The sequence below is a fragment of the Papaver somniferum genome, chromosome 5, assembly GCF_003573695.1.
Source record: "Papaver somniferum cultivar HN1 chromosome 5, ASM357369v1, whole genome shotgun sequence".
In the NCBI taxonomy this organism is placed as follows: Eukaryota; Viridiplantae; Streptophyta; class Magnoliopsida; order Ranunculales; family Papaveraceae; genus Papaver; species Papaver somniferum.
In genome coordinates this window covers 150,844,504-150,855,802 of record NC_039362.1, presented here as the reverse complement: position 1 = coordinate 150,855,802, position 11,299 = coordinate 150,844,504, and the positions used below count along the sequence as shown (strand labels likewise).

The window sequence follows — 11,299 nt, the reverse complement described above, 5'->3', positions numbered from 1 at the left end:
CCAAACAACGCATGGTAACCTTTGGCCCAAAACCCTAGTTTTGGCCACGCCAAACCGTGCCAAGGCATGCCATGCCACATGTGCCAATGGCATGCCAACCACCTTGTCGCGCCATACCATTCCGGCCTTCCCTATGCGGCTACCAAAACGAAGGCGTGCAATGATCAACGGCCACCCTTCCATCTTAGATGCAAATCTTAGCCGTCCAAGGTCACTAAACAGCGCATGGTAACCTTTGGCCCAAAACCCTAGTTTTGGCCACGCCAAACCGCGCCAAGGCAGGCCATGCCACATGTGCCAATGGCATGCCAACCACCTTGCCGCGTCATACCATGCCGACCTTCCCTATGCGGCTACCAAAACGAAGGCGTGCGATGATCAACGGCTACCCTTCCATCTTAGATGCAAATCTTAGACGTCTAAAGTCGCCAAATAACGTATGGTAACATTTGACCCAAAACCCTAGTTTTGTCCACGCCAAACCGCGCCAAGGCATGCCATGCCACATATGCCAATGGCATGCCAACCACCTTTCCACGCCATACCATTCCGGTCTTCCCTATGCGGCTACCAAAACGAAGGCGTGCGATGATCAACGACAACCTTTCCATCTTAGATGCAAATCTTAGCCGTCCAAGGTCGCCAACCAACGCATGACAACCTTTGGCCCAATGCCAAAACCCTAATTTTGGCCACACCAAACACATGTGCCAATGACATGCCAGCCACCTTGTCGCGCCATGCCATGCCAGCCTTCCCCTTCACGGCTGCTAAAACGAAGGCGTGCAACAATCAATGGCCACCCTTCCATCTTAGATGCAAATCTTAGCCGTCCAAGGTCGCCAACCAACACATGGTAACCTTTGGCCACGCCAAACCGCACCAAGGCATGCCTCCCATGCCACATGTGCCAATGGCATGCCATCCACCTTGCCACGCCATACCATGCCGGCCTTCTCTATGCGGCTACCAAAACGAAGGCCCGCAACATTCAACGGCCAATTTTCATCTAAGATGAATATCTTAGCCGTCCAAGGTTACCAGCTAAAGCATGGCAACCTTTGGCCCTAGTTTGGTCGCGCCTAAACAAAGCCAAAACCCTAACTTTTGGCCGCGCCTAAACTAGGCCATATTAAAGCCATACTGATCATGCTTTCATGCCACTGGCTACCAAACGAAAGGTTACAATAATCAACGGCTACCTTTCCTCTTAAGATGCAAAATCTCGACCGTTGAAGGTCACCACCGAGTCGGCAAGTCTCCCAAGCTCAACTTGTCAGAAAACAACAACATGCTACATGTTTTCCACGAAAACGCTCGAGACATCAACACATGTCACAAACTGGGGGATTCTCATTGGGTATTGGTTTGGCGGTTTACAGCGTGCGGCGTACACTACGCCCGTTATAAGATAATGTCATAAGGATGATGCGGTTAGTAAATACAGGGAGTAATGGTGAAACGCTTTCTTTTATGAAACATCAATTCCAGGCATTACCGGCTACCACCTCCTCCCATTTACTCACCCGTTTCCCATTTCTTAATGAAACCAGAGTACGTTTCACTTCAAATGGTATAAATAGGCATTAACTATTTCCACCGAACAACAAGTTCAGGTCAGGAGGATACAACATTCAAAAAATATTTGCTAGATTTCCATCTGTTAGCTTCCCAATTTCTGATACAAATCGTGAAACAACTACTCTTCCAGAATCAATTATTCTGGTCTCAACACTCTCTTCGCTTCCCTCCCCAAGACCAACCCTTCTCTTTCACTTTGTGACCGAAGCAAGTCTGGAACGACCATTTCTTGGTTTAGTCCGGATTTATACAGATTGATCTCTCGAATCTAAAGTACTCCCTTGCAGTACATTGTTTAGGGTTTAAACTCGTTTCTCACCCACACACCCGAAACTAGAAAAATCAGCAGAAATCGTTTTCACCCTCAAACACCAGGTTTAATATAACAGCCATCTCACATCCGATCACGACCATACATTTTTCTATAAAAATTATTTATTCATCTATTAGATCTCAAAGACTATTCCTAAATATTACTTAGTTGAAGTTTGCACAATTCTTAAGACAAGGAGGAGAAATGAATATTTTAAATTATTTTTTACAATTATACCCTTAGGGATAATAACTAGTAGTAGAATTTAGAAATGATTTATCTCTCAAACTATATCACTGATATTTGTAAACTTTATTGCATTGAAAAGCATTTTAAAACACCTACGTGACGAGTATAAATATAGCTATCAAATTATACATACTTCTTATAGTATCAGTGATCGAATAAAATGATAGTTTTAGCAATACGCTCTTGTTTAATGATATAGGTCAACTATTAGTGGGACAAAAAAAAGAGAGGAATGATCCCTTTACACGTTGGACGTGATTTTTGAGAATAAAAACCAAATGATAACTAATTCTAAGCTAATATTTTGAGGATATGTTCCTCTTATAAATCTCTATGTTCATACCGAGAATGAGCATATTCCAAGACGTATAACACAACCATCCACTACTTTGAAAATGAGTCGTTGAAAATCAACATATTTCTAACCATTGAAATTAAGACTGGTAGACTGTGAGGTTTTATATTTCAGAATGTGCTCATTTATTGTAGGCATGCAAAACTTGGTAAGAGGAACATATCTCCAACATATTAACTTTGAATCCGTTAAAATTTAATTTTTATTCACAAAAATGACCTCTAATATGTGAGACAGTGTGAGAATAAACGTGTGAAAGATCCTTCCTCAAAAATAAATATGCCATCTATTTCATTAGGAAAAGATGAATATGTCATTTATTTAGGGACTGGGGGAATACTATATTGTTAGATACTCAATTTCCACCCAGCCCCACAGTGACGGGTTTTCCCATAACTAAAGGCTCACAATACTAACGATAGTATATGTGGCATAACCTTTGGCCATCCATAATGCTTCTTTTTTTTCATAAAAGAGAGAGAAACCTCAAACATATAAAGATGTTAAACGCCTCCTGGTGAAGTCGTTTGTGTTTATTACTAGTACATTCCAATTTTGAAATATCTGAATAGGTCATTATTGCTATCAAACTTTCGTCTCTCCGGTTATTCTATGGGCTAAGTCGTGGTTCGGTTCCAGATGGAAACATCATTATATCAATTGCTATTACTATTTTTGAGAAGAAACTGAAGTCTATATTAATCTCCACAGTACTTATTTCTTGGGCTTAACTAAATATACATGTGGACAGTCTACTGGATATTGATGTATACATATATCCATGCCATTGTTGGGCTTAACTAAATATACATGTGGACAATCTACTCGATATTGATGTATATATATCCATGCCACAAGACTTGCCCTTAACAGATCTATGACTTCACCCTTTGATGGAGCCAATAATCAAATATTCCATACATCTACAAGTTAGTACAACATTTATGTTGAGACAAAATCAAAATCAACAAATAACTTCCAGCAATTAATGATATCATTAATTTGTCGTCTCGTCAATCTCATTTCATCCTACTGAAATTTAGAGATCTATCTTTATGAAGAAGGCAACATATACTACCATCGCAGCTACCTTCAAAAATACCCAACTTAAATGCATCAACGAAGTCTAAGCCTTAATGCGTCTCAAAGCTGCATAAGCTAGCAGACGGTAACCGACAAACATAAACACCATTGCACTCAAACTCACCAATGGACGAACTTCGTCTTCCATAATTTGCTTACAGTTAGCTTTCATGCTGTTATGGTGAGAGCAATCCAAGATCGATGAAACTCCACTGCTCTCTCCATATTGAATGTCGATTAATAGTCGATAACCATAGTAAGTAAAGGATGTGTACTTGAGCCAAGCTAAACAACCCGGAATCTTATGAACATAAAATCCACCTGTAAGAACAAAGGCCAACATTGTCACCGTGACAATTGTTGAAGCTTGTTTGGCATCCATTATTGCTGCACCTAATGCAAGTCCAAGTCCTTGAGCCACCATTACATACCCTAATAACACTCCTAAGGTTAACAGAAAGGAACAAAAGTCGGGCCTCAACCCCGCCATCCAATACGTTGCACTTACGAATACAGTAGGGAGAATAAGCTCCATAGGAAGATCACCCACAATTCGAGCCATGAAGTACGATGAAAGAGTGTACATTCCTGATGAACGTTCCTTAATGAAGATTGCACGGTCTTGAGGAAACGCAAAAACTGCATTAAAGGAAGGAAGAACACCCCAGAAGATAACAATGAAGTAGAGTAAACCCAACCGATCTTGTACATCATAGATATTCGAATGGAACCACATTGAACCAGCTAATATGGACGCGGCAATCACCTGAAAAACCCTTAGCGAATTGAATGACTCATATCGTCTTTCCTTTAAGCTCCTTTGAAGGAGAATCATAAATTGGTTGAACCAATTGGCATTGCTGTTATATCTTGTCCTGTTTATTCTTTTCTTGGTATCTTGTGGAAATTTCGGACTTCCCATGACTATGTTGCTGGTTGTAGATTCCATACACGAGGCTCTCACTATTGGAGCTAACAAACTGTTGTACGAGGTTACAAGGGTTTGTTTCACGTTCGGTTTGTCCCCTTCAGTTTGAGCATCATGCTGGCATACTCCTGCATAACCATAAATTCATTTCATTAGACTTCAAAGAATTCGATACTGCTGTTCTTCGAACCAATACACCCTTAATGGTTAATGCAAGGACCTATTTAATCAAAATAATACAGAAATGTAAACACCTACACCCAAAAAAACAATTGTTTACATTTATCATATACTACTTGTTCTACCGCAATCTTGTAAGCTATTTTGAAGTTCACTGCAAATCTGTTTTAAAATGATTAAACAGAGTTACTGGTAAATAGAAATTAAGGTGTCGCGAATCCGTAACTAAAATCACAGGTCAACTACAGTGGCAATTTAGGATCAGCTTTACCTAACAAGACAATGACTCTTGTATCTCATTCTCTCCTATCATTGCAGCCCACTCATTTGAATTATTGAACCTTTCTCTTATACGACTGTTGAATGCATCATAGCACACACTGTAGGCAAGAAAATCATTCCTACCAATTTCAAACCCATGATGATGCAAACTGAGAAGGTAACTAAGAGTCTAGGAAAGCACAGTGTAATTTTCTACTTTCCAGGTACTGAAAGGTCAAAATTTGCCATTCCAAACTACCCCTTTGACTTGTAGATTAACTTGGCAACTTTTGTTTTTTCCACTCCCAAGATCTCTCAAAGATACGCTAGAATGATTCTTATTGCACAAGATCCCTTGTAAATGATCAAATCCTGTCTTCATCCATGAACTTTCTTCACATAGGAGATACACTCGATTAAACATATACTTGAAGACATTTCTTCTAGTATGATATAGAGATTTATCTTATCCTGTTCAAAGGACCATCAAATAATCTATTTTTTCCTTTATCTTTTTATTTGAGATAAAATGTTAGGAAAAAGCAGAAAAAAAATGTCCACAGAATTTCCTATTGGGGTCCGACCTTACTTGATGTCAATCACCTTAACTTGGATTTATTCTTTACAAGTGAATAAAAACATTTTATCAACAGTTTTCTTTGGACAAAGTTAGATATCTAATAATTTTTAAAAATTTCCCACTACTGATACCGAATGCATATGCTATATTTTATGCAACAGAAGCCAATAAATTCATAGGGTTGGCTTCCACTAGAATCACGACCACAGTGCGTGTATAGCTTTTATTTTCTTTTGAATATATGCGTGATTAAGTAGAAATTCTTTTGAGAAATATTTTCTCATATAATCATTTTAAAACAATAATTAAATCAGAAAAGATATTTGAAGAAAAAAAAGAATCAGAAAGAAAATGGAGTCGACCTATTGGTCACTCAAATGTCATTTCCAGGATAATAAACGCATAATTCCACCTCAGAATGTTCATAATTTTGATAAAGATAAAATCTATAAAACTAAAAAAGAAAAAGGAGCCAATAGATGATCTTAAATCCGTGTTAAGATTTAATTAATATTACTTGACTAAAGATGATTAAGAACAAATTTAATCCCTTTTTCCTAATCTCAAACTTTTCTACCCATTGGTCATGGCTGTACCACGTGTCTATATACCAAATTGATTAGCTTCCTCTTTATTTTTCTTACAGTATAAAATGCAGATAATAGTTCTCTTTAGCTAAACGAAAATGCATATCTGCCCACTTTTTACTTAGCTCCCGTGACGTCCATATCTATAGTTAACAACGTAAGTCAACATGCATTCTTCTTTCTAAACAGAACTTAGAAACGGCTACGTACTGTTAGCTAACAACCAGATCATGTTTCTACGTCAAAGTGAAGATCAAGTAAAAACGGCTTACTGTTGGCAAACAGTGATGTCTTTTTTGACCCATGTACAATGTTCATGGTGTTACAGAGCACCATACGCCACCAATCAAAGTTGAAAGGCATTTGCATTTTCTAGCAGAACTAATTAAGCTAAGAGGATAAAACGTAGGAATATCGCGGAAAGAGATTAAGGATTCCAGCAAGAAGCCCAGGTTGTTCCTCACTTTGTGACTTGTGATCAGAGATTGTTCTGAGTGAGGGTCCTTGGATAAGCATATCCATATTTAAAAGATGATTCTTAACTTGAACCCACATCACCAAGTTTACACAAGATTGTTTAGCCTTTTTAAGCCTAAACAATACCACCCAATTAACCTCATAAGATTAGATCAAACAAAACATTTCGTCCCACTGAAAAATATCTCACTACGCAAGGAATGCCGTCACCCTTTTGAATTTCGAAATATTATAATACGACAAAAACATCATGTTAGAAAAAAGATGAGAACTGTGAAATAAAAAATATCGGTCCTATCCTATGACCTATCTCATGTTGTTAAAGGTATAAGAAACCAATAATATTCTTTCATGGAGAAGAGACGGGTCAAGATGACCCGCCACCAACTTATACAACTATTTATAGGTCTGTTACTTTCCAAGGAAAGCGTTTTGGGAAGAACATGTGTCCCGCCAAACGGGTGGTTTTGCAATAGCCTCACTTTTTTCCGTAAAGGTGGAACTAATAGATGATCATCCCTAACCTTTTTCAAACGAGTTAATTTGGCAGAAGTTCACCGCACCTTATGTCATAAAAATAAAATAATAAAGTTCGGTTTCTTTTTCTTTTTGATTGATAATTTTCAAGCTTACAAATTGCAAGAATGGGGTCGATTTCAAACTGCGAGTTCATGAACAGGCAAAAAAACGTTTATCATCTCTGTCAAAAAAAGGACCTGCATGGAAAGGACTCGTGAATAACTATACTACTCCAACGTAATCCTAGCTCTGCATGGAATGTGTTCAAATAATGAACACTGAACCAATAACCCTGATCATCAAGTTAAAGATGATCGTATAGATTATTAAGTTATTACTAGTTCAACCGGAACTAGTGCTGCAAAGATGTGCAACAATTAGTCCCACATGGGAAGTGTTTATTTGGTGGTCTGCCACCAAATCCACCTGAGGGTCCTTGGTGCAACTTGGAAGGGACACTAAAGAAAATCATCACAGGATAAAAGGAGCAGGAAAAAGACTGGTGGAGAAAGAGGTCCTAGAACTTAAAGACCACTAAAAAGGTTTAAAACGACACGTGGTTTGCAACATAAAATCTTCTTACACCCCCACCCAAGTGGTGGTGGTGTGGTGATGGACTAAAACTCTCAAACACCAATTAATCTCTCCCAGTTACGTCTGTCTTTGGTCATTAGATTCTTTTATATCCCATATTCGCATTTCACTTTTCTTACTACTCTTTCCTGCGTTTTCTCTGTAAAGATAGGCTTTTAAGCGGCCGGCCAATATTCATGATTCTTTAACTCTTCTTAGTTGACTAATTTACCCTTTTTTACTCGTATCATCATCATGTGATGAAAAACCGAACTTAATTATTTGAAAACACCTAATCTAGTTAACACACAGAATAATTAAACACTTTTCAGAAAGTCATTTTTATCTAAAGTTAGCATTTGTTAATTAAAAATATTAAGAGTATCGGATTTGTGTAAGACAGACGGGGAAAAAATAACGTCAGGAATTGACATAAAATTTGTCTTCATTTACACCCAAAAATTGCCATGTGTTATTCTTCCATGAACCTTAACATTCTCGAATCCAAAAATTGCCCTACCCGCTACTTCTACGTACAATCAAGATCACTATACTACACTACCAAGTACTGTACCCAGATTTATTTTGATCTTGATTTCGAACTCAAGTCCTTGGCATCAAACTTTTACCACTGTACTACAATCGAATTTTCCCGCACTATGGCACCAGTAAGGATAACGAAAATCTAACAACAGTAGCTAGCGTAACTGTATAAACTATAAATATATAATTGTTGTGTGTGGCCGGTGGATTATTAATTAGACCAAAAAAATCATTAGAAAGTGAATGTTAAACACTATACTAATCATCTATTGGAGAGTCGGAAAGTAATTGAAGAGTAAGTGGAGAAGAGGAGAGGTAGTGAACGTACCATTAGCAAGATCAAGAAGGAAATCAGCTGGATTCATCTGAAAAGAAGGAGAGAATCCAATCGAAGAAAAATAATCCATAGCATTTGAACCTTTCCCGAAATAAATACACCTTCCCTCACAAAGAACAAGTACCGAATGAAACATTTGATAAATTCTGCTGCTTGGTTGATGCATCGAAGTAATGATAGTCTTACCCTTTGAAGCCAATGAACCTAAAGTCAGTACCAATCTATGTGCAGCAGTTGAATCAAGTCCAGATGTGGGTTCATCTAACAGTAATAAACTAGGGTTTATCAACATCTCATGTCCAATACTAACTCTTTTCCTTTCTCCTCCTGATACACCTCTTATAAAACTGTTACCTATGATTGTATTCTCACATTTACCCAAACCCAGTTCACTAATTACTGATTCTGCCACAATTGTTTTCTCCTTCTTGGTTAATGAATTTGGTAATCTCAGTAATGAACAGAATACTAGTGTTTCTTTCACTGTTAGATGTGGGTAAAGAACATCATCTTGTGTTACAAATCCTGTTTTTCTTAAGATGGCTTTGTTTAGTTTTCTACCATTAGCAAGAATTGATCCAGTGTACGCGTTCTTGCCTAATCTCCCTGCTACTGCATTTAGAAACGTTGATTTCCCACTTCCTGATGGACCAAGAACAGCTAAGATTTCTCCTGGTGATACCATTCCTGTAACCCCATTTAAGATCATTCTATCATGACGATGATGATCGCTTGATTTTTGATCACCACCACCACTAAATATACTCGTTATACAACTTCTCTTGTTCTCTTGCTTTACACCGTAACAAACATCAATGAACTGCACCAAATAAGAAACGAGTCAACGTTAGTCAAAGCGACATTGATCTTACCATGTCATTTTTCTATGGTGGTCAACTATTGGGGCCATCCCATGATGAATTAAATATAATGATCATCATGACTTGAATCAAACTTAATTATGCCGAATCAAATTATTTAATAACACGCCCTTGTGATTCTCTGATCATTAGATAAATGAACTTGGAATTGAAATTTAAGAAGGAAAATAATATGATGATCACTGAAGATTAATTATATATACCTTGAGAGTGATGGAGTAGCAAGAAGAGATGAGAGAATCCAAATCTTTGTTATAATTATTATTAGATCTTTGATGATGAATTTGTTGGTGGTTATGGTAATGATGATGATCAAGAGAAGGGGATAATGATAATGACAAGGACGAATTGTTATTATTTGAAACTACTGCAGGCTCCCCTTCTTCCGCCATTAACGAACACCACTACGTACTCCTGCTGTTGTTGTTTTAGTTTAGATAATACAGAGAGTGAGGAAGAAATGAAATAAGAATGAAGCTGAATATTTTTTAAGTCTAATAAGGAAATGAAGAGAAGGTCCTCTATTTATTAGTAAAGTTTATATATTTTCTTTAATGTGTAAAGATGAGAAATGCTTTTCCACGTCAAACTGAAACGGCCCTAAAATAGAAGCTACGTGGCGGGATTATACGCAAGATGTCACAGTCTCTCCCAAATATCTCACTGAAATCGTAACCAATTGATGAAAAGGAATCGAGGAAAAAGAGTGGCATTTACTTTTCTTTCTGTTTTTGTGAGAGTTCCCAGAAGAGAAAGAAAAAAGAAAACCCCACTACTCTCTCTGCTGAGCAATATGGGATAAGCTAGGTTTTTGCTAAGCTGTAGCCCGTAGTATATATTCTTCTTCAACATCATCATCATCTGATCAGATTATATAGTCCTGTGTTGATTATGATGTATGTACGTATATACGCTTCTTTAGTTTCTTTTGTTTTATTGAAGTTTGAATGGTTGATAATGAGATTAGATGTTCTTTATGGTAATGGGTCACACCCAACAGATGATAAGCTTATTTTGTTTACTTCTCTCATGGACACAAAAGTGAATCAAAGTGGGATCCAAACCAACCTACATCGTTTATGTTCCATTTTTGGTCCTTGTTGCATATGCTTATACTAATTATTTTTGTTTTTTTGGAAATCTTATAGAATAAGTGATGATCAAATTCATGAATGAATCAAAATATTCTTACTTTGCTAAGAAAATTGGTTTTACTATATGCGATGAGCTAATTCTGCGTAGATGATGACTCCACATTTGATCGCCTATCGATTGTGACTCCCATGTGAGCCGATTCGTGTTGTTGTTACGTCTTTTTGATTGGAAACGTGATATTCCCACCGTTTTTAGAAAGAATTACCATCATTTTTTCAACTAGCCTAGTTTTAAATTAAAAATGACAGTTTGTTTTTTCTGGAAACAAAATTTCATGCACTTTTTTCTTTGTAAGGGAACTAAAGACAGATATATTTACATAACTTCACTCCCACAAAGACATTTTAATATTTTTGGGGAGTCACTTGGGAGAATGAATAGCTAGGAGTGTTCAATTTCTAAACCTATGGAAAAATTATCTTTCCAAGACTATGACCATTTAAAAAAGACAAGAATAACAATCTCATAGAAATTCACCTTTTAGCTCATTCTATTGGTTTAGTCCACCTAGATGTTCAATTTTCTCCCATCACTATCACTAGTAGCATTTTGTTGTATCCCTACAACAATTTAACACAAAGATGAAGATACAATGGTGAAGATTCACCTCTTGAATCAGAGTTCAAGCCAATTTCTGTGCTCAGAGGCGCAGCCAAAGTTTCATTTCATAACAAAATCAGATAATGAAGAGATAACC

The 11,299-nt window shown here is 37.3% G+C and overlaps 1 protein-coding gene across 1 annotated transcript; it reads right to left on the bottom strand.

Moving 5' to 3' along the window:
- Window positions 1–3,322: 3,322 nt before the first annotated feature.
- LOC113283193 (ABC transporter G family member 25-like) lies at window positions 3,323–9,939 on the bottom strand. The gene is made up of 3 exons (XM_026532369.1): window positions 9,651–9,939; window positions 8,558–9,386; window positions 3,323–4,637 (listed from the first exon to the last, which is right to left on the bottom strand). The coding sequence occupies exons 1-3, from the start codon at window positions 9,837–9,839 to the stop codon at window positions 3,625–3,627; spliced, it is 2,031 nt and encodes a 676-aa protein (XP_026388154.1). The 5' UTR covers window positions 9,840–9,939; the 3' UTR covers window positions 3,323–3,624.
- Between the last annotated feature and the right edge of the window lie 1,360 nt (window positions 9,940–11,299).

What these genes read in the sequence shown, in the direction of transcription:
- LOC113283193 (XM_026532369.1), bottom strand. Translation starts at nt 9,839, where the DNA reads ATGGCGGAAGAAGGGGAGCCTGCAGTAGTTTCAAATAATAACAATTCG. An exon ending in GCTACTCCATCACTCTCAAG is followed by an intron (nt 9,387 to 9,650) that starts GTATATATAATT and finishes TATTTGGTGCAG; the next exon opens with TTCATTGATGTTTGTTACGG. An exon ending in CCTTCTTGATCTTGCTAATG is followed by an intron (nt 4,638 to 8,557) that starts GTACGTTCACTA and finishes ATGGTTATGCAG; the next exon opens with GAGTATGCCAGCATGATGCT.